The 23668-nt window shown below is 39.9% G+C and overlaps 1 protein-coding gene across 9 annotated transcripts in view; it reads left to right on the top strand.

Moving 5' to 3' along the window:
- Nucleotides 1-23668, top strand: part of ZBTB38 (zinc finger and BTB domain containing 38) — a 175324-nt gene that overhangs the window by 100186 nt on the left and 51470 nt on the right. For 5 of the 9 annotated variants that reach the window (XM_056807403.1, XM_007502118.3, XM_007502114.3 and 2 more), the window contains exon 2: nucleotides 690-817. In XM_056807403.1, coding sequence (XP_056663381.1) covers nucleotides 758-817 — 60 coding nt within the window. In that variant the 5' untranslated portion in view covers nucleotides 690-757. Of the gene's footprint in view, nucleotides 1-687; nucleotides 818-6001; nucleotides 7028-18369; nucleotides 19250-23668 lie in introns of those variants that run through there. The other 4 variants (XR_008913993.1, XM_016425254.2, XR_008913994.1 and 1 more) reach the window with 3 other exon arrangements.

Below are 23668 nucleotides of genomic sequence, written 5' to 3'. Positions count from 1 at the left end.
GACCTTGGGTTAGTCACTTAACCTTATTTGCCTCAGTTTTCTCATCTGTCAAATTAACTGGAAAAGAAAATGGTAAATCACTGGCATCTTTACCAAGAAAATTCCATATGGGGTCACAGAGAGTCAGGCATGGCTGAAGTGATTGAAAAACAACAAAACTTCTTGCACAGTGCCTGGCACATAGCAGGCATGTAATAAATCATTGTTGACTGATTGATATTCTCACATGCATACCCTCCCCTTCTCAAAGTAATCATTCCCTTCTTGAACTTCTCAAGCCATTCATTCTATTTTAGCCTCTTTTGTGCATGCAATCCTTTTCTAATCTTATTTCTAATATATTTCCCTTCATCCCTTTATGTAGCTTTATATATATTTTACATTTATGTCTGTACATGTAATAGTTGCTCCCCTCTCCCCCGGATGATGTAAGGCTTCTTGAGGGCAAAGTCGGTCTCATTTTTGTACTTTGATCCCTAACGTCTAGCACAGCATTGTGAACCCAGCAATTGCTCAATAAGTGTTGAATTAAATTGAATTCCACCCTCAAATAGACATACATGCTAGATTATAATCTCCCTGAGAGCAGAGATCTCTTCCCAGCCTAGCATGGTGTATCTTGTATATAGTAGGCACTTAATAAATATGTTCACAGCAAACCATACTCATTCAGGGTCTTCTTTCTGCAGGTCTAAGTTCCTGCCATCTCCATCCATGAAAATTCATCTTCTGATCTCTGATCTCCTCATTCTCCTGGATGTATGGCAAGGCAGAGTCTCAGTGCCCAGTTAAGACCACTCGTGTCTACCCTCGACAGGTAAGATGATCACCCTGGATGCGCTCAGACAGAATATGGCTAGTTTTGACTTCTAGGGTGTTTGCAGAGCCATCTGGATGATGTCTAAAGTTACTCTACACCAACAGAGATGAAAAATGCACTGACCAACCCCATATACCAATCTCCAGCATGCCTCAGTTCTAGTTCATTTCCATTGATTCTATAACCATGGTCAAGTTTCACAAGATCACAGCTCCAGAGCTGGAAAGGAGTGACCTCTGGAGCCATCATGTCCAATTCTGTCATTTTACAATCGAGGGAATTGAAGTCCAGTGATATTAATTGACTTGCTCCAAATCACTTATTCTCATGCCTCAGTTTCCCTTTCTATGAAATAAAATTCATAGGAAGATAGATTTAGATCTGGAAGATAGATTTAGATCTGGAAGGAACCCTACAGATTATCTAATCAACCCTCTAATTTTACAGCTGAGAAAACTGAGGACTAGAAGAGTTAAAAAACTCACTCCAGGTCATGAGTCATAAATGGTTGAAATAGGAACCAGAATCCTTTGACTGCAAATCAAAGACTCAAATGTACCACATTGCTCCCTACTTTTCATATAGAGACAGACAATAAGGATGATGGAAATCATCTGTCAATTCTCTCTCGCCTTTTAGTTTAATAGGGATCTGGGGATAGAGAAAAGAGAAAACACTCTTTTTCTAACTCCTGCAAGGGAGGAGTAAATTTTAAATCTGAAAGCCAAGTAACACCACTGAATAGCTGAGAAATAGGTAATAGTTTGAGTCCCTCAGAATATTCTATTTAAATACAATTGGTAGCCACATAAATACATCTTATAAGTATTATCAGACAAAGCAACCTTCTTTAACAAGGACCCCATTATGGTTTTGAGGGGATGTCATTAGGAATGAGGTCCTTTATCCTTATCTCAGCAAGTCCCTGTTTCTCCTGTTTGGACAAAGCTCTAATTGGCTGGCCTGAAAGCCATAGTATGAAACATCTCTGATTAAAACAGCCTGCACGGAAGGCTCGGCAACCTGGGGGCTAGAGCACTAATGTGATTGTGCTATCTGTTGCTGCTGTTGCTGATTGCTTCAGACACGGTTAATGCACAGATTATGTGCTTTTATTTGAGCCATGCAATTTGGTTTGGTTTCACAGGCCTGAAAGCAATTTATTCAGGGCCCAAAGCAATTAGGTTGTGAGCACGTAAGCATTTTTAATACAAAAAGAAAATGGAGCCCAAGACTTCCTCAGGGCAGATCCTAGGATTCACTTTCCCCACCTTTGGAAACCTCATTGCTATGATGCTAAAAACTGCCCAGGATTCTTACCTTGAGAACAGCAGTGTAAAATAATAGAAGAGATACTGTATTTGAAGTCAGAGTACCTACCTGGGTTCAAATCCCATGTCTGTAATTTGTTGAATTGAGGACCTTAGTCAAGTCATTTCTCTCTGAGTCTTAGTTTCTTCATCTCTAAAATGGAATTGTTGCATTGACCTTCCTTTCTAGTTTAGGCTCTATGAAATTGTATAGAATGGTGATGTGGGTTCCAATTCTGGCTTGGATCTCCTAATGATTGATTGTCCAAACTTCTGCTTGTCATTCGTGGGAAGAGAGTTGGTTATAGAATCAGAGAACCTAAGTTCAAATCTTGCCTCATGCTTATAACCTATGTGACTCAGAACAAATCACTTAACTCCTCCTGGGCCTCAGTTTCCTCAGCTCTAAAATGAGGAAGTCAAATTAAATGAGTTCTTGAGGTCCCTTCTAGTCTGTGGCCTATGATTCCTGTACCTACCTCTCTTTTCTGACTACTGTTCCTTCTCTAAAAAGTCAATGAATCTTCAAAAGGGATTTTTGATTGTCACTTTAAGAGGGAAAAAAATGATGAATAAGCCTTGTCTTGTTTGTTGAATTTATACTTTGAGAAGACTGGTGGAAAGAGCTCACAAATAAAGATCTCGTAAATGAAGATGCGCCTTTGCCATTTGTGGTTATTAGAAAGCTTAAGGAAGATGACCTTGTTTTTAAAATTCTGATCATGATATTCTAATGTACTTGGTTTCCTCTGTAATTCTATGTATTTTGTGTTATTCATTTAAAAATATGATTCTGAGAAAGGATCCCCTAGGTTTCACCAGACTACTTGAGGGGTCCATGACTCAAAAAAGACAAGAATCCCTGACTTGAGGGATACATTTACTCCTTTTCCTCTTTTTTTTTAAACGCATAAATCGATCATTCACAAAAGTCAAACTAAAGTTTCCTAGTTATAATCTGAATTTGTTTTACACAACCAAGAAATACCTCTCCGAAATGTCCCACATTTACACAAATCGAGTTTTGGAGTATTACACAATAACCCAATGAATGCTTTTTAGAGCCTGTTTGAAAAGGGCATGATGGTGAATTCCATAGGGAGATGTGGAAGCAGCTTGGCCTAGCAAACTGAGTGTACATCTTGGCATCTGGCATGCTGAGTAGTAATAGAAGATCTGACCACACTCAGCCAAACTCTGCCCCTTTAAAGTGGAAATAATGGTATTCCCTTACCTCAAGGGAGCCTGGTATGGATTACTCTGGTTGCCATTGTTGTTATACCAGCAAAAGAGATGCAGAGTTCTTCTACAGTTAGCCATAATTTAGCCACCATAGCAGCTCCATGAGTGCTTATCAAAGACAAAAAGCTAAACTGGGGAAGGAGATAAACAGGCTTTGCTTATCACCAGAATTTTTGCCATTCATTAGGTGTCTGAAGTATTTTCCCTCATATCCTATCCAGTTCTCGTCCTCTTAAGGCAATGGAAGACTCTAGAGCCCTGAGAGGTTTCATTCTGATATTGTCTAGTTTGTTTTTGTTTTGAGATTGTGGGGGGAGGGGGGGAAGGAAGAACAAGGTTCTATCAGTGGATGTGAGGTTAGTAACTAATGGTTTTTGTCAGAGCTTCATTTGTTGTGGAACTAGTTGGATATGAGAGATGTGCTCCACTGGGTAAGAAAATCCACATGGTTAAGGTATGCCTACTTGGACAACCTAATTCCTGGCTTTGGAAGGAAGGAAGGAAGGAAGGAAGGAAGGAAGGAAGGAAGGAAGGAAGGAAGGAAGGAAGAGAAAGGAAGAAAGGAAGAAAGAAAGAAAGAAAGAGAGAGAGAGAGAGAGAGAGAGAGAGAGAGAGAGAGAGAGAGAGAGAGAGAGAGAGAGAGAGAGAGAGAGAGAGAGAGAGAGAAGGAAGGAAGGAAGGAAGGAAGGATCTAGTTGTGAAACATGGCACCTGAATATTTAATAGGTCTCTTTCCCTTGAAAGATTTTTTCCAACAAACTTGACTCTTTGGATAACATGATTGTTGTTATCTAGTCTTTTGAGAAGACAGAGGCTATTAAAGAAAAGTGGCTTTAGATTCAAGAAATTACTCCTGCTGTTTCATACTTGGGCAGAATTAACACTGGTTTATCCAATAGTGCGGTATTCTTTGGGATGGGAAAGAGGAGCAAGTAGACCAAAAAAATAAATAAAGAGTATATATTCAAAATCAGTTTCATAGCATTTTTTTTTAATGTCCTGGCTTTTTTCCAGGTTCTAAGGGTGGGGGAGGGTATTGTTTCTTTGTGGCTAAGCAAAGAGGAGGAAGAGGAGTCTGTTCTATTTCCTTAAAAATAAGAGACTCTTTTCTTTTTACAACATAGTAAATTAAGCGCTTTCGGTTCTTTATCTGACCATGCATAGTCTTGGGGGAGCAACTCCAGTAAGCTGAGCTGTTTCGCTCCCTTTGGGGACATGGCGACAATGGAGATATAGAAAAGCTACCATTTGCTTGTTAGGTATGTCTTCAAAAGCCCGACTAAGCAATCCTTTCTAGCTGGCAATTTTTATTCCACATGTGAAGCGTTTCATTGCCGTTGGAGCTTGGAGGGCTGCGTGTATGAGTGTGTGCGTGCTTGTTTTTCTTGAGGGGAAGGGATAAATGGTGAGATGTGGGAGGATCTTTGAAATTTTTATTTTATTTCTACCATTTAGTTTCCCACTATTTACTTGTCGCAGTCTCCATAGAAGAGAGTCCCAGTTTATTATACTGGGTCTAAGCAGATCCCATTAATCTTGAAGGCCAGGGGGTGTGGTGGGGTGCGGTGGGGTGGGGAGGAGAGATGCCGAGAAAGATGGTGGTATGAAATTGGGTATTTGGACAGATGAGATGTAATGTTCCAAAAACATGTCAGCCCTAAAACTCTAGCACCTTGGTGCCTGCAATGACTTCCATGATGTCACTGTCTAATCTTAGCTGAGAAAAGCCTCGGAGAAAAACAAAGAAAGATTGCATCCCAGCACAACATGGTTTCTTCCCGTACAGTATGTACTCTAGCCTTCTGGAATTCACAGTTGTGAGTTGGGGCTTTCAATTTAATTTTTTTTCTTGGAGGGGGGGAAGGGAGGAGAGAAAAACAGTCATTGCTGCCTTCCCTTGCTCTGACGATCTATGGCATGCTGTAAGTCTGTGTGTTATATGTAGGTCAATATCCTTCAGGTTCGCTTTTATAATAAATAGCCTGCCGTAAATTGAAAAGAACCCAGCACGAAATCCTTGCTCCTTTACTGTGCTTTATTGTGCTCCTAAATGAAGCCAAACCATTCATATTTCAACCAAATTCTGTCCAAGAGAGTACCTGCCACCTCTGCATATTCAGCCGATATATTTAGCAGATATATTTACACTGCCTGTGGTTAGCAGCATATCGCTCAGCCCGAGACAGCTGATCATGCACTGAGACCTCATCCTTCTACGGTCCTCCCAGTACCATTAAGGATTCTGCAAACCGATGCCGAGATGCTCCACCATCCATCAGAATTAATATTTATCTAGTGCCTAGGCTAGCTTTACATTGTTTTCTCAACCCAAGGTCTAACACGAACAATCCATGAATCCCAGCCAGGACCAAATACGTACTGTCTGAATTCGTTCTCCAAGAAGAGGATATTACAGTGGGCTTGCCAGGCTTTCTTCATTAGCAAAAGGATTGTTTTATTCTCAGAAGGAAGCAGGAGGACCCAGCCATTGCACAGCCGCCTGGAAAAGGGCTGGAAATGCCTACCACTGTGTGGTTGCAGAATTTGGAGTTTACCAAGCAGGGTTTAGTGATTGGACTCATCTTACATCACCAGTTGATGACATTTTTCTTTGTTCCCTCCTACCCAGTTGAACCAAGACTCTGTAGCTGATATGCAATGTCACTTCCAACATTAATCAGATACTGCATTTAAGGTGAGCAGTCCCTTGCCTCCTCCTTCCCCAGAGCTATGCTGCAGTATGTATCTTCCCCCTGCCAGCCGGAAAGGGCAGGCAGGATTAACATTGCTTGTGCTGTGTGCATGCTGTGTATAGAATTCATTATACGTTGCCTAGTATTTCAAATGTGAGTATGTAAATGCTCTGTGTGCCATATCATCTGGTAGGGAAGACTTGCCTGTGCTCCGGTAAGGGCTGAGAGATTTAAACATCACCTTTCAGTTCTGTTTTCATTTGCTCCTGGCTGTTTGCTTGTCATCACGTTCAGAACAGAGTTGTGTTCCCCATCCCCCCCCCTTTAAAGCAAAATCCCCCAAAACAAAAACAAAAAAAAAAAACCCCAACAACCAAAAAACTGCTTCCAGATGGTGTCACCCTTTTCTTCCTGCATTTGCTGTCATTTAAATAATGAATGTTGTATTGTTAATTAATGTGAATATCAAATTAGAGCATTCGAAACTTACATCTTTATTATGCAGGTAGGAGGCACGTCCAATCTATTTTTAACTCCTATGCAGTGCACACCGGGTGTGTGTGTCGATGGGGCTCTGGTTCTCAAATTTAGATTTTCAGCCCTGGTAGCCATAGGTTGATTTTCAGCAAATGTGACAAGTGGCCCTTTGCAGTGGTCAGCTCCAGGCTTTCGAACTCTCAGAGGAGCGAGGAAAAAAAAAAGCCAACCAACCCACCTCCTTGGTTGCAGCTTCAGAGAAATCTTGGATGAAGACATCCCCCACCCATCCTGTTTCCCTATTGATAAATTCAGTTCTCATGATCACAGTACATTCAAGCTGTTCTCCGTATGATTTTTTGACAACTGCATCTAAAAATTGTGAGCAAGAAGACGGGGAGTTCAGTTGGTCTCCATCGCTTTCCATAAAGATGGCAGAGTGTGCTGCCATGCTGGTACGGCACTGAGGGAGGTGGAAATTGCAGGTAGGTTGAAATTTGCATGTTTTATAGATTTCTCAAGCCAATGTAGCCAGCATCAGAGATGGGTTAGAGTATGGCTTTTAGAACAGAAATGAACTAGCAAAATGGTGGCTTTTTTTTCTAGTGACTCAAATTGGGCAGCCTTTCCTTTTGACATAGTTGCTGTTATTCTTTTTAAACCTGCAAAGAGATTCTGCTGTAAAAGTAGAAAGATTCCATCCTTGAAAATAATCGCGTAGGAAAGGTATGGCGCTATTTAGGTAACAAAGGAATTTTTGAAAAGGCTTTTCATTCCACCCCATTTTAAACTGAATCGGAAAATTATTGGGTTTCTGGTGAAAATGGCAAAATACGCAAACAAGTTAAATAAGGGAAATGAAAAATATTTAATTTTTCCAAAACGGATTTTAAGCGGACCGTGTCAAAGAGGACACTGTAGATCCATTTACTTGTAAAGGCAGTTTTGTTAAATGTGCAGAAACAAACACATTATATGGGTTTTTTTCCTTTAACATTTTTTAGGCTGTCTAGGGTAGATTTTTCAATGGAGGAAAGAGGAAAGATGGCCCTGTTAGCTGAAACTGAGTCTCAGTGACCCACTGTAATGGATTATTTCATAAGAAAGTAGCCAAGGAGTAGAGAATAGACAGCTATGGTTACGTAAAACCTAAATTCTACTCCCTTCTCAGATGAATTATTAGAGGCTCTTTTCCTTTGAGCACAACTTCTCAAATATATTTTAGTTCCAAATTAATACTGGGCCAGAACCTGTTTCCCTGGCAACCAAACCCTGTTTAAAAATGCAATAATAAATATGCAAAAGAAGCCCATTAAATTATTTTGATGCAAATATGAAATAGGAATTTTATAGTTCTTTTCGTTCCTTTTCCAAAAGAAGGATGATCTAGTTTTGAGATTTCCAAGCGGTTTCTTGACCCTAAAAACCCATGCCCTTTGCTTCAGAAGCTGCATGTATGCCAAAAGCTTGAAAGCTGAAGGGTTTTTTTTTTTCCATCTCTATACTCATTACTGTCAAAAGTGGGGTTTTCTTTATAACCTGCTTGGAGCTGCTGGCCAACGTTTGTGTACAAAGGTGTAGTTTCATTATCACTGGTGCACCAGTACCTCTACCGTGAAAGGCATTTCAGAAATCCTAAGAATCAGAAAATGCTTCTGCCTAGGGTTCTTTCCCCCTTCAACTACTTTATTTAGCACAAAGGGAACCACAGAGCTCTCAGTAGACAAGAACCCAAACCAGAGCCCCAACCCCGAAATGAACACAGACCACGTATTTGTGGGGATGCTTGGGAAAGAAATGTGAAGATGAACCTCAGATCTCTCTATGATGTGGTTGAAGACCATGGAGACTCAGAGCTATCGTAGTCAAGAATGGCTTTATTCATATAGCCTGATTAACATGTCTTGGCAGTATCTGTAAAAATCAGACCTGTGTGGGCTAAATGTCTTTTTGGAAGTGAGTTTTAATATTTTGCAAGGAATCTTTCAGGCTAATTGCAATTAGAACACGATTTGTTTCCCCATGGCTCTGTTCTCTGAGCTTGAGTTTGAAATCTCTTTCCTGCAAAGCTTTAAAAAAAAATTCTTACAGCTCGGTAGCCATTTTCTTTTCCTACCCTTGACTTTAAAATGACTAAGTACATTTTGTGCATTGCCGATTCAAGCAGAGGACCACAGACTCAAAGGAAGTAGCAGTAGCACAATTGCAGCAACTGCCCATTTGTTTTAGCACAAGTTACAGGACCAATTTCCTTAGTATCTTGTGAATTATAGCTTACTCTGGAACAAATAATGAGCCCTGCATTTGTAATTAAAACATCGTTGCTATTCAACAAGGCTACAATTCTCATGTCTGCTATTTTGATAGCCTAGACCTAATTAACCCTTTTGAACCTGTTTGAATCTTAATTACAGGATTAGATAAATACAATAAAAATTGTTTCACTGTTAACAGAAACCCGGATCAATTCCACAGTAGATTTTCCAGGGTTCCTAAGGAAAGTGAACTTTTAAATTATCAGCTTTAAACTAGTGGACATCACTGTCATAGGTTTGCCTCCTTCAGGATGTTTCTAGTCAGTTACGAAGGCAATGTTCTATTGGGTTTCTGCTCAGGATGACATTTAAGAAAATTAAAACAGGTTGAAAGCCATCCGTGTGAAATAGGGAACAAACAGTACCATTACAATTCACACAGAACAAATACTAGATAGATAAAAAGGTAATTGAGTAATCCAGAATGACTCTTCTTGATTTCTTTGTTGTATTTTGGCCTTTGTGCTTGCCCCTTCTGTTTTAGATGGCCACCTACAATAAAATCTAGAGCTTTTCTTAACCTCTCTATTCATAATAATTATAGGCTTTCCTGGGTGCTAAAAAAGCTTTAGGAAGTAGCAATTATTCCCAAGATGATGATTATTTCTCTTAGAAAGTAAGTTCTCATCATTTAGAAGGTCAAACTTTACCTCTCTGCCTGCCTCCCCCACCCATTTTAGGGCTAAGGTGTTTTGAAGTTCAGGTCAGAGTATACATAGCTAAGAGTAGAATAAAAATAACAATTCATCCCAGGTGGATGGAATTTCTGGTTTTCTATGAGAATAATGTATAATATAAAATTCCTGGCATTTTTCCTTTTTTGAAGGAGGAAAAAAATCTATCTTTCCAAGTTTTCTGCCTTGCAGAAAATCTGGGGTGTCTGTTCTGGGGAGGATTCCAATGTAGATATCCTCAATTGTTATCTGGAGTATTGTCTGTCTGCCAAGACCACCTTGGTATTACTCCTATTTATTAGTTTTGCTGAAGATAGTACTGTGGTATCAGCAAACAAGAGCTTGCTTCCATTGATTGGCCTGGAGAAAAGATACTAAGAGAGAGACTCTAAAACCTTTCTCTTAGGCTGACTGTGCCTGGAATGGTCTCCTTCCTCATCTCTACGTCACAGAATCCCTGGCTACCTTCAAAGCACAACTCAGGTGCCGTTTCTTCTAAGAGTCCTTCCCCGATTTTTTAGTACTCTTCCCCTCCAACTAAAATTACTTTGTAATACTCTTAAATATTTTGTATTTAATTTTCTGTGGTACATATTATTTCCTCCCAATAGATTGTTACATTCCTTAAGGGCAAGGACTATTGCAGCTTCAGCATGTACATGTACTAGATATAAATACTTAATAGATTGAATTTAGCATTAAATCATGCTTAACATGGACCATATACATTTATGAACATGTCAGATTCATGTTATTCATTACCCCTGGGAAACAGCAATCTTCACAAAAGTTTTTGAATATTAAAATGTGTGAACGTACTTTGTTTTGATAGATGCTCAAACAGGAAAGATTTTTTTGTTCATTTGTTTTATCTTCAACATATGAAGAAGTCTAGGTGTTGGTGAGGAGGTAGGCCAAGGCTTTAGAAGTCAGTTTTCCACATTTATTTTGGTACCACTGTGCAGTATGGGTTCCATTATCCCCTGTAGTCACCGCCACAAGCTTAGTTCAGGTTCCACTGTACCTGAAGATATTACAGTCTTTGTCAAAGATGTAATTGTAATATTCTGGCATATGATTCTAGGAGTCTAAAAAGTCCCTGTCCTTCTTGGGCATCCAGAGAAACAGGGACTTTTTCCAGGGCTATAGGACATTTCTGGAGTATTTTTCAGGAGAACTTGAATTTAAACCTGGATTTAAAGCTGGAAAAGAGCTGAGACCTCATCTAGTTCAATCCTCCTATTTTTCAGATCAGGAAACTGATCTTGCCCTTGGCCACTCACATGGTGAAACGTCATAGTCATGGCATAATGGAAAGGGAGCTGGACTTGGAATCACAAGATCTGGGATTTACTTGGATCTCTACAGCTTATTTGTTGTGATTTTCTGCACCTCAGTTTTCTTATATGCAAAATGAGGATGGTAGACAAGGTGGTCTTAAAGATCTGTCTCGTTCTAAAATTCTATGGAGTTTTTAGAAGGTTATTGTTCTGGTTCACGTAAAAGGGAGATTTTTCTGCAGTATCTCTCTCTGGCTTTTCTTCGTATGCTTAGTACCTTACACAGATGCTGAATAAATGACCGACTGCCTGACTGACTCTTGTCAAATGACGTAACGTTCAGGTTTCATCCAAGCCCCTATATTTGAAGACAAATGCTCTTTCCTGTTGGTGGTTTTCTGGATATATTACTATATATTACCATATATAGTAATATATATAAATAAAATATATAGAGAATTATATATAAATAGATATGTATTTCTGGATATATTACTTCTAGACTGACTGACAACAATGCTCTTCTTGGTAAAACTTTTATATTCTCTCTTATTAATAATTTGGGGCCTTTTATAGACATTCTACCCATTTTTTGGGGTGTTTTGCTGATGATGGTTGAAAGGCCAAGGGAAATTGGTTTGCTTGGGCAATTTATGTATTCAATATCTGATTTAAGAAAAATTCACTTTCAGCCTCATCCAAAATGAAATTCTCAAAGCTGAATTTTTTCAACTACTTTATATTTTCACTTTTGAGAATTTCATTGATATATTTTATTTTTGTACCACTTTCATTTGCAAATCTCTTTCTCTCTTCTTATCCTTAATCATCTAGCTATCCCTTACAGTAAAAAAATTAAAAGAAAAAATAGATAAGCAAATCTAACCATCATATCAACTAAGTCTCACAGTCTATGCAAGGTTCCATACCCATAATCCCTGAACTCTTCAAAGGGAAGGAGGTATATATGTATAGATATATATATATTTTTTTTTTCTAAAACCCTCACCTTCCACTTTAAAATCAATACTGTGTATTGGTTCCAAGGCAGAAGAGCAGTAAGTGCTAGGCAATGGGGTTAAGTGACTTGCCCTGGGTCACACAGCTAGGAATCGTCTGAGGCCAGATTTGAACCCAGGATCTCCTGTCTCTAGGCCTGGCTCTCAATCCACTGAGCCTCCAACTGTCCCCAAGGAGGTATCCCTAAGGAAGCTTGTTCAGTATAATTATACTGCATTCAATACTTTCTTCATTTCATAGCTGGATTTATTCATTTTTCTCTCTTGTCAGAGGTTATCTGGTAGTTTCAGTGTGAATGGTCTCCTTTCAAAGTATGCTGACAAAGTATATTGATGGAATATAAATTCCTTGAGGGCAAAGACTCCATTTTTGTCTTCATACTCGCAGTACCTAGCACAGTGTCTAATCCATAATAAGTACTTAGTAAATACTTACTAATTGATTATTTTCATTTTGATTGGTCCTAAGTGGTTCTCCTCATTTAACCAAGACTAAGCCAACATCTGAGAAGTATGTCTTATCTGTAAAAAGGTATGCTTATGCAAATAGACCTAAATATAATATGCATAAGTATATACATAAATACACATTCATATGTCCTTGTATACATAATAATAGCCCACAATAATGTGATGCTTTATCACTTACAAAGCATTTTCTTTACATCAGCCTTGTGAGGTTGGAAGTGATAATATCATCATCCCCATTTTATAGCTTAGAAAACTGAGACTTGGGGAAATTGTGTCTAGATACTGCAGTTAAACAGCTGGTAAGAAAAAGAGATCACAAAAATCTTAGCCCCAGATCCGCTGACTTCAGATGAAAAGCTTTAGATTCAAACTGGCACCTGCCCATTTAATCCGTATCTTCTATTTTCGGGTGTTATTTTTCGTGATTTTTGTTAGGGTATTGGCCTCTTACCCTGATATACTGAAGACAGCCCTTGAGTTTTTGTGTTGGGTTTTTTTTATTTGGCTGCTCTTGCTTTTTGGATCTCTGCCTCTTCTCCTCCTGGCCTCCCTTAGACATTATGGCTCCAAATGAGTGAGCAGCTCCTAGTGTTACTGCCATGCTCTATGCTGATAGGCTTAGTGTGCTGATGAACTCTATAAAATTGTCACCATCTAGGGTCAACTGGGTGGCTCAGTGGATTGGGAGCCAGACTAAGAGATGGGAGGTCTTGGGTTCAAAACTGGCCTCACATACTTCCCAGCTGTGTGACCTTGGGAAAGTCACTTAACCCCCATTGCCTAGCCATTACCACTCTTCTGCCTTGGAACCAATACACAGGATTGATTCTAAGACGGAAGGTAAGGGTTAAAAAAAAGTTGTCACCATTTGGGATAGCTAGGTGGCACAGTAGCTAGTATCAGACTTGGAATCTGGACAACCTAGGTTCAAATCTGGCTTCAGATACTTCCTAGCTGTGTGCCTTTGGACAAATGATTTAACCCCATTTGCCTAGCCCTTATCTTTCTGTCTTTTGTTTTTTTTTTTTGGTTTAAAATTTTTATTTAATTAATTAATTTAGAATATTTGTCCATGGTTACATGATTCATATTCTTTCTCTCCTCTCCTCCCATCCCCCTCCCATAGCCAACTAGCAGTTCCACTGGGTTTTACATGTGTCATTGATCAAGACCTGTTTCCATATTATTGATATTTGCACTAGGGTGATCATTTAGAATCTACATCCCTAATCATATCCCCAACAACCCATGTGATCAAGCAGCTGTTTTTCTTCTGTGTTTCCACTCCCACAGTTCTTTCTCTGGATGTGCTTATCCTTCTGTCTTAATAATTGTTACTAAGGCAGAAAGTAAGAGTTGTTTGTTTTTTTAATTGCTACTGTCAGGAGCAGAGGTGAAGTCAAGAAGCTCAGGATTAGCATTCATGATCCATGCAAGGAAGTTTTGCTTTTGAAATGTCTAGCGCTAACAATAAGTTGTCTCCCTACTCTGCTGGCTGCCCCAGACAGTTCTGTGGACATCATTTAAATCAAGGCCTGTTTCCAGGGATTTATGCTTGTTGGATCACCGTTGAATAGCCTTGCCTTAGCACATCTACCTTACTGACAAGAAGAATTACTCTTTCCATCGCTAACTCGTATCTTTTTCCTCTTGCTGGTTAATCTCTTTTATTTGTGTCCTCTTTGCATAAGAGGCTCTGACACCCCAAATATCTATCAGCTGAGACTGGGGGACTCTAGAGAGATGCTGTTAAGATCCTGAATTCACTCCCTCCTGTCTACAAATTCAAATAGAGGAAAAACCTCAGGAGTTTCATTATTGTCTAAAACCATAAAACAAACAAAAAAAGCTCCATACTTAGCTTGTGGGCAATCAAAGAAATCCTCCATAAAGGGAAGAGGTTGGACAGGATGGTCTCCAAGTCCCTTTTTGTCTCCAATGCGCTAGGATCTTAGAATTTCTTAAGCTGCCCCAAACTCCTGCTCGAGTGGAGGCCTCACAACCACATTCACCTTTCCCAGCTCAAGAGGATGGCACAGAGTAGCTGCCAGAGGACCTCTCTTGAGAAAGACAGACAAAAACCACCAGCCTCAAATATGGTCAAATTCCATGGGGGGGGGGGCCAATGGCGCCCCCTTCCTTTTTCTCTTCTTCTTGGGGGTAGTGGGGTGCTGCTTGGGACGTGTGAAGAGGTATGTTGTCTGTGTATGGGGAGGACCTTTCTTAGGGCCCAAGGAGGAGCCTTGCCACTCATTGAAAGGGTTTCTGCAAAAGGGAGGCTATCAGGGAAGGGATGTGAAAGAGGGAAGGCTGATCATTTGGCAGGGGGGAAAAGGAGGAGATTGCTATTAGGCCACGAGGGCATTGTGGGGAAAAAGCAGAGACTGAACAATACCAACAGTCCGGGACAGGCCTGGGCAGAACAAAAGGAGATGGAGAATAGGCAGCTAGGGAGCCAGGGTAGGATGAGTCTTAACTTGACTGAAGGCTCAGGGGAGCCTTCCATAAACACAGACTGTGAGCCTGCTGGGTAGGGATGGTGTAAAACTATGTTCTTGACAGCTGCTGCCACTGTGTTGGCCTGGTTGATTCATTGTCACGTGGGGGGTTATTAGCAGGGGCTGACTTATTGATTGCAATACAGCCTTCAGCTTATCTCTCCCCGTCTTCCCAGCCATGGTCTCCAGAAGGAATCTCAGGAGTAACTTCCTCCATGCTAGCACTGAGTCCCCTTGGGTGGTCTGGCAGAGCCTGGGGAGCCTGCTAAATTTAAATTAATATCAATAAATCCTATAAAATATAATGCTTGGAGTAATCACTTGAAATAGCAGAAATTTAAAAAATAGAAGTACAAAGCATAAGTATGACCACACGAGTAGACTTTCTTGCCAAGCTCTGCCCCCAGCCCCCCACAGCCACGTTCTGGGAAGGAGAGAGTAAGAGTCAGGGTTACATCAAAATATATCCTCCCTACGTACCTACGCAGAGCACGCAAAAGGGATGCTGAGTAAGAGAGTCCTGGGGAGCAAATTCTATCCACACAACTCCTTTGCAGAGTAATGTTCTTAAATGCATAAAACAGGATATGTTGGATTACAAAGGAAACCAATAATATTGAAATGCCATAATCAATATATATATATTTTTTTAAATAAATAAATATATTCATAAATAGTATTTTTAGAAATAATTCCTATTCATAAATTCATATTAAATTTATATATATATATATTTTTTTTAAACAAATCCGTAGACCTGGGGTTCAGAACCATTGGCTGAGACAGTTATTAGTGAAGGGACAGTTTATAGTTTCCTTTTTATCTTTAGGGGATGTTTTAGGTTTATTCTTTAGATTCATTCTTCAGTATAGAAATAGTTCCATTCAACACATTAATGACACTCAATGAATGTTTCTCAAGTGCCTTCTATAAGCAAGGATAAGAAAACAAGCCAAAGAGTCCCTGCTCCCAAGGAGCTTACATTCTATGTTGGGGCTGTTGTGGAATATCCAAACACTGATGGGTTTTCGTCTGGTCTTCTGATTTCAGTACTTGCATGAGGGGAGAAGAGAACAATAACAGCTGGGAGACAAGGGACACTCAAAATAGACATTTTAAGCAGCAGGAGCTGCTTACTTCTTCCTCTTCGAGTCTTTTCTGGAAGTCTAGAACTCCCTTCCCCAGGTGCAGCCTATTCACTCCAAAATAAGGTTGGGGCTGGCTTTTGGAGGAGAGGCGAAGGCATAAAGCCAATGACTAAAGAATTGCAAGGGATGCAGGTGTCCCTGGGATGGAGTCATGCTTCCAGCTATGGAATTAAAGTAAGACATTGGAAGGGATAAGCGGTGTATGTAGCAGCAATGAACTTTTAACAATGTAAGAATGCAAGAGCATCATGGGTTAAAAATAACCTAAAGGCTGGAGGCAGAACCTGAGAGACACTCAAATAGCAAAATCAATGCCAAGGAAGAATAAAGACACCGGGACGATGGGAGGATGGGAGGAAAGTGCTGTCAGTAAAATCCATTGAAAGATGACCAGGTTTAATTCATTTCACTTTGAGAAAGAAGGAAGAAAAAAAAGAATGAACAGAAAGATTTATAGTTGGGAAGAAGTTGAAGGAAGGCCAGGAAAGAAAGAAATCATAAGAAATAATTGGCTTTAGAAAAATAGTTAAGAAATGGCAATCAACATTTGTACAATCCAGTGGAATTACTTGTCAGCTCTGGGAGGGGGAAGGGAAGAAGGAAAGGAAAGAAAATGAATCATGTAAACATATTTAAAAATTAAAAGAAAAAAGTTAAGAGAGCATGCTATTGGCTATGGAGAAGGCAGGGCAACTTTTAGGAAGCCAGAAAACTGAGGCTGATTGTATATTTCAGCCTATTGGCAGAAGCCCTGGTATCTATAATTGTTGCTGGGATATCTAAATTATTAATGACAATTTCAATAAACCCAGAAGAAGGATATATAAATCTAAATCAGAAAAGATGCCAGTTTTGAACTTTTTTTCAAAATTTTCATGTGAAAGTAGGAAACATGTATTTGCTAAGCAAGGAAAATAAGCTGGGGGGCTATTCAGTTTAACAAGGTGTTAATAGGACTTAACAAGATTGACCCTGGCATGGATAGATGGTTCCCAGCTAAGGAATTAAAAGGAAGGTGTTGGAATCAGAGGAATATAGATTTTAGAGCTGAAAGGGACATTAGCAGTCATATAAGTCTCCTTTTACAGACAAGGAAACTGATGTCAAGAAAGGTTATGGTTTGAAAGCTGCATTACAGTAAATCTTCATGCTTTCTTAAGAATTAACTCTGATAAGAATAATACAGATAGTTGCTTTTTCTACCCCTTTTTATATCCTATTTCCTGGGATTATATATATTTAGTTTCTCTCTCCAATACTGTTTCTTCCATGCTGTTAAGATCTTGAGGAGCCCTAGTAAGCAAGGACTGGAGGTAAGACATGACCATGAATGTCTGGGTGTACGTGTTATTATAAAAACACAGCTGGTTTTTGTTATATTGCTGCAATCTCTTATTTTATTAGTTTATTTTTTTAATTGACTTAGATTTTATTTCACTTTCTTAATCCTCCAAAAAAAAAAAGAAGAAGCCTTGATTAGTTACTTATTTCTAATATTCCCTTATTCTCTGCTTTATTAAAAGATTCTCTGAAGATCTTGAACAAGACTTGGGGCTTTTTGCTGAGGCTCTAGCCATGCGGTAGTGCAATCTCAAAATCCTGCTTTGGACTTTGGATTGCTGACAATTGACTGGAGCTTGTAGCCTTGGTATACTGTGGGCCTGCCCGCCTCCACTAGTCCTGGGAATTGTTTTCAGGAGTTTCTGTGTCAACCAGTTTCTATGCTGAAACAGAACAGAACAACGGTTTCTCTGCTCATTTATCTTTAATTGCCTTCCTTTGTTGACTCTTTATCCCTTAGGCCTTTGGTCACTGCAAAGAAGCTGTCTGTTGGTTGTGTTAGGAGCCGGAGTTGGTTTTGTTTTAAAGATCATGGCTTTATTACATCCAGGCACACAAATCAGAAGCTGCCTGTTTCCACTTTAAACCGATGCCCTCTGGTGAATGAGGGAGTGTCATGAGTCCCTTATTCCTCAGAGTCAGCGATTTTCTCTGGGTATTTGTGGCCATGCAGGGCTAAGGCTGACTGGTCAGACGTTTTTCGTCAGTGTTTGGAAAGTCTATATAATAACTGGATTTGACCTAGATCTGTTGCTTGTAGATCTCCGTGTCATTTCTCTATAGCCCTCAGTTGCCTCATTTGTAAAATGGGAGATGGGGAAGGAGAGTCAGATTAGGTGACTTTTAAGGTCCCTCCGAGGTCAAGATTCTATAATCAGCAGGGCAGCAAGGTGGCTCAATGGGTTGAGAGCCAGACCTAGAGTCAGGAGATCCTGTGTTCAAATGTGCCCTCAGATACTTCCTTGCTAGGTGACCATGGACAGGTCACTTTACCTCCATTGCCTAGCCTTGACCCCTCTTCTGCCTTTGAACCAATACACTGTATACAGTATTGAGTCTAAGAGGGAATGTAAGGATTTTTTAAAAAAGATTCTATAATCAGTTTATATAGAAGCATAAGGACATCTACACTTGCTTATAACATCAGAAATGTAAGACTTCCATTTTCTCAGTGATGCAGCTGGCCTCTCACTTGACTTGGAAGAGCTTTGTGGGATCACATGGAAATAGATGTTCAAAGTTTAAACCTTAGGGATTTCCAGCTCCAGCATCTATTTTTGATAGTCCAGAAAGTGACAGATGCACCATCAGGTAACTTCATATCATTGCAAAGACCATATTTAAAAAAAAAAAAAACTTTGCAATGGATGAACGATCCCTTTAAAACATCTATTGTGCAAATGAACCAGTCACAGGTGTTGAGGCAATTTCCTCTAGCATGGGTGCGGTATTGTTTGTTTAGCCCAAGACTTTTAGAAACAAGGGTGGATTATATTACATTAATGAAACAATTGGACTTCTTTGTGAAAAAGCAAATACAAAATTAAAGCTTTAACTGTTTTTACATTTAAAGAGATGAAAAATTGAGGGGATTCGATTCAAGTGAGCACTGAAAATGTAACAGACCATGAAAGTAGCTACCCATAGTGCCCTCTCCTCCACGCCTCAAGAAAAATCTCAACCTTACCAGTACTTTCTCATTTCTTTGGTTGGGCACCAAAAACACACTCAAGTTCTATACTGTACGTGCAAGAACATGGTCCTTGCCCTAGGGCTTTATAATCTCAATTACTTGGTTTATAAACAAAACTTTCTGGTCCAAACTCTTGAGTAGCTAGGTTTGCTTTGTTGATACAAAACAACTACACAGAGTAAGCATTATATTTTTCAGAGCATAATAAATCTTCCGAGTTGTGATTTCCTGTACATGCTTCCAGTTTATGACTATTTCCTGGCTATAGGTAAGTGAATAATTTCTTTCTGGACAGTGGCCCTAATAATCCACTTTAAATATCTATTATAGATGATGTGTATATGGGGTCTTATACATATTTTAAGTGCTAAAGATTTCTTTCCCAGTGATGAGTAGCAAATGCAATGGGATGTTATCTTCGTCCAAAACCTTAGGAAAGACTTTTTAATACTTTCAAAGAAACTTTGAGCAAAAATCAAAGACCCAAGAGTCCTTCCTTGTCATAGTAAGTCACGAGTTTCGTCATGGGAAGTAATTCAGAATCTAAATATAGCATTTGGGACACAGTATTTTCCAGATCCTAATTTGGAAGGGGCAGGGAACTCAGGACCAGAAATCTCTAAGTAATTTTCCCCACAAGAAATATTAACCCTTTTGGGCCCACTAGCTTTCTAACTGTACCTAATATATTCAAACCCCTCCTCGTTTTCCACAAAATATAAGGTCTGACTTTTTTCTTTGTACTTTATGACTTCTTAAAAGGGAGATATCAGAAAAAGGCAAGGAAAGTCTCTACTTGGGGGTTAACCCTTCTAGCAAACTTTTGGGGAGAGGACTTGGAGAAAAGTCCAAAAATATAAGCAGGCATGATAGGCTATTATCTGCATTGTTGGAGGGAACAGCCACATCACGGCCCTATTTGAGAATTTAAATATTGCTTTGCTTTAAGTCCGGTTGAGCAAGGATCGATCTGGGGTCATTATGGTGGATGAATGATCTTGAAATACTAGTTGATAAATTTCTCCCATGAGGTAAGTCATGGGCAAAAATAGAGGACTTTGGGTCTAAGTGAGGCTTTATGACAAATAGAGCATTGAGTCAAGTTGTTTATTATCTATGTTTACCATAGTGACCCCCCCCCCAATATCCTCAACTATAAAATAAATGATTTGGACTAGGTTAGTGAGGTCCCTTCCAGCTCTAAATCCTGTGGTCTGTCTGAGTTCTTGTCCGCTTTCTGCTACTAATCGTCCAAAAGAAGACAGAGTGGTGTATTAGAATGTGGTAATAACACATTCAGAGTCTGAGGACTTGAGTTCACATCATGACTCTTTTACCTTATTATATATGCATCCTATAAATCATTTATTTCACCTGGGCCTCAGTTTCTTCAAGTGTAGGATGAAGTGGCATTTTGGAGTCCTTCCTATGCTAAAGCTATTCTAAAATTCTATAAGCCAATACCTTTGGCTTTAGAATAGATCATTTTATTTTATTTACCTTTATATGACCTCAAATAAGACATTTATTTCTTCCTCTGGACCATAAAGAATTCATTTGTAAAGGGAGAATACTGAACTCATTGTATAAGGTGTTTAGATTTTTAGCTCTCATATTTTATCGTTCTCCCTTTCCAGCAGTGGCTCCTTAATTTGGTCATTCTAGGTGTTGTGCAGAGGATCAGAACAACTTTTTGGAATCAACCCTATAGAACTTACTCCCTCTACCACAACATACCCTGAGACCACCTCATCAGTCCTTGATAAACCTAGAGACAACATGGCAGAGTTATCTAACTTGAATCCTGCACAATGGACTCAATGTGCTCTAAAATCCATTTCTAGATCTAATAGCTAAAGATCCTTGTGGCTAGGTGGTTTCATAGGTAGAGTGCTTAGGCTTAGAGTGAGGAAGAACAGAGTTCAAATCCTGCCTAAGACACTAGCCATATGACCTTGGACAAGTCACTAAACCCTGTTTGCCTCAGTTTCCTCATCTGTAAAATGAGCTAGAGAAGGAAATAGCAAACCAATCAAGTATCTTTGCCAAGAAAACTCCAACTGGGGTCACAAAGTCAGATACAACTGAACTGACTAAACAAAGAACCCATCCTACAGGATTTTTGTGATGAAATAGTGCAAATAAAGTACTTTGTAAATCTTACACCCTACATAAAAATAAGCTACTACTACTACTATGGTGTTAATAACTTATTCTATTCAGCCTATTTGTTGAGTGCCTTTTAGGCCATACATGGAGCAAATGACAGGTCTGGGTTTGAACTCAGGTTTGAACCAAATCTAAGCTACTATTCATTGCACCACACTATTAAATAACTTCTTCTCTGATCACATTTAGCGAATATCAAAGGCAGAATATGAACTCCAGCTCTTGCAGACTTCTAACCCATCACACCGTCTCCTGTGCTAAGATGCCTCATATTTGAAGAGCTTTCACAAGGAACAGAAAAGAGATTGATTTTGGTTGGCTTCAGGGCAGGCAAGAGTAAAGGATAAACATTACAAAAGTCAAGTCAAGTCAAGTTGTTGTCAGGAAAAAGAAAAATAGATTTGGTTGCTTTAGGATGTGATCATTTCTCCCTGGAACTTGAGGGCTTTGGATAGGTTGGTTGACCCAAAGCTGAGGACGTTTTAAGGTGGCATTGAAGTCTGCATGTGGGTTGGACGCGTTGCCCTTTCAATTCTGAGTTTAGAGTTCATTCATAAAAAAGGTGAGAATTGAAGTTGTAGGAACAAGTAATCTTTTCCAGGGTTTAAATTATCAAGAGGAAGGAAAGTCAAGGACAGAACTCGGACAACCATCTACGTTTAGATAGCAGAAGGAAACTAAACTTTTAGAGGAAATATCAAACTAACTATTGCTCAGAGTAGACAAACCAGAATAAAACATGGTCTTAGAAGCCAAGAGAAGAAAGATGCTCAAAAAAGAAAAGGCAGGTTCAAGGAGGTCAGAGGCACAGAAAAAGGCAGTGCCCTGTAGGCACATAGTAGGGGTTTGAAAAAAGTTTACTGATTGACTAATTCTTTCTCTTTCTATCCCCAAAATTGTCTGGTATGCCTCAGACACAACAGATGCTCAATAAATATTAAATAGAAAAGGAGTTTGATGTAGTGGTGGAAGAGTTCCTGAGGGGCTCTTTCTTCCATCTCCAGGCTAAAAGATACATTTTGTTACTGTTTACTCATTTTTCAGTCTTGTCCAACTTTTCATATCTGCTTTTGGGTATTTGGGGGGGGCGTTGATTGGTTGGTTTTTGCAAAGATATGGGGACGGTTTACCATTTTCTTCTTCAGTTCATTTGACAGATTGAGTTAAACAGGATTAAGTGACTTCTTCAGGGTCACATAGCTAGTAAGTGTCTAAGCCTGGATTTGAACTTGGGAAGAGAAGTCTTTCTGACTCCAGACCTTGCATTCTACCCATTGCTCCACCTAGCTGCCCCAAGGCATGTTTTGAGAAAATCTGGGCAGTGACCCTAGCTCACCCAAAACATAACAAAATAAGGAAGGAACTACAGCATTTTAGAGATCATTCTGGTTCAGCTTCTGCATTTTATAACTGAAGAAAAGGGGGCTCAGTGACTTGCCCAAGGTCCCGCAGTTCCTAGCAGAAGTCAGCCTCTCACTTAAACCTCCTGACTTGTTCTTTTTTTTTTTTTTTGAAACCCTTGCCTTCTGCCTCAGAATGCATTGGTTCTAAGGCAGAAGAAGCAGTAAGGGCTAGGCAACGGGGGTTAAGTGACTTGCCCAGGGTCACACCGCTAAGAATCATCTGAAATCTGATTTGCACCCAGGACCTCCAATCTCTAGACTTAACTCTCCATCCACTGAGCTCCCCAGCTGCTGCCCCCTTGACTCTTTTTTTCTACTAGACTTTGATGTTAAAGTGTGTCAGCCATCACCTCAGTCCCATCTTATTATAGTTAATGGCACAGTCAGCCAGCCAAACTTGAAGTAATATTGATAATCTTCCGGGGGGAGGGGGTGGGTGGCCTGGGCGGCTCTCCCTGCCCTATTTCTAGCCACAGCACAGGACAACACGGTTTTTAATTTCTCGTCTTGTGGAAGGACTTGGATTCAGGCCAATGAGTGTAGTTGGGAGAATTTCTTTTTTTTTAATTTTTAAACTTTTTTTCGTCTCTCCCCTAAATAAGAAGTTACCAAACTCTATATTAATTAAGTCATACGAAGACTTCCATAGCCCATTGGGCCGCACGAAGGATAATAATAAAAAGACCCCACTGTAAGCACTTTCATCGCAGTAGTCCGGGGAGCAGAGAGGATATGGAGTTTTAGTCCTAGTTTATAATGGAAGGAAATTTGGAGCCCGAAGGAAGGCCCCCTGGCTCCACCGGCTCTCTCCCACCCCATCTGTGTTGGGCCCTGGGAGCCCCGCTCTGGCTGTCCATATAAGCTCAGGCACACAATGCCTCTTGGCTCCCGGTTCCCTTCCCTAGGAAACATCCCGTTCCGATGGCCCAAGGCCTGGAGTGATGTGTTTGAGCATTGCACCAACCCCAGGGGTACGGCAGGCTCCACCCTTGGCCCTCCACACTCAGGAGGCGCCCTGGGATTCGCCAGGATTCGCCCCACGTCACTTCCTTCTCTTTGAACTTGACCCTGGCCCCATTTGATGATTGTTGTTTTTCCTGTGTACGTTAGATGGC

Source organism: Monodelphis domestica, chromosome 8 (genome assembly GCF_027887165.1).
Source record: "Monodelphis domestica isolate mMonDom1 chromosome 8, mMonDom1.pri, whole genome shotgun sequence".
Classification (NCBI taxonomy): Eukaryota; Metazoa; Chordata; class Mammalia; order Didelphimorphia; family Didelphidae; genus Monodelphis; species Monodelphis domestica.
The sequence above is the reverse complement of the archived record's forward strand: the minus strand, read 5'-3'. Positions and strand labels throughout refer to the sequence as shown.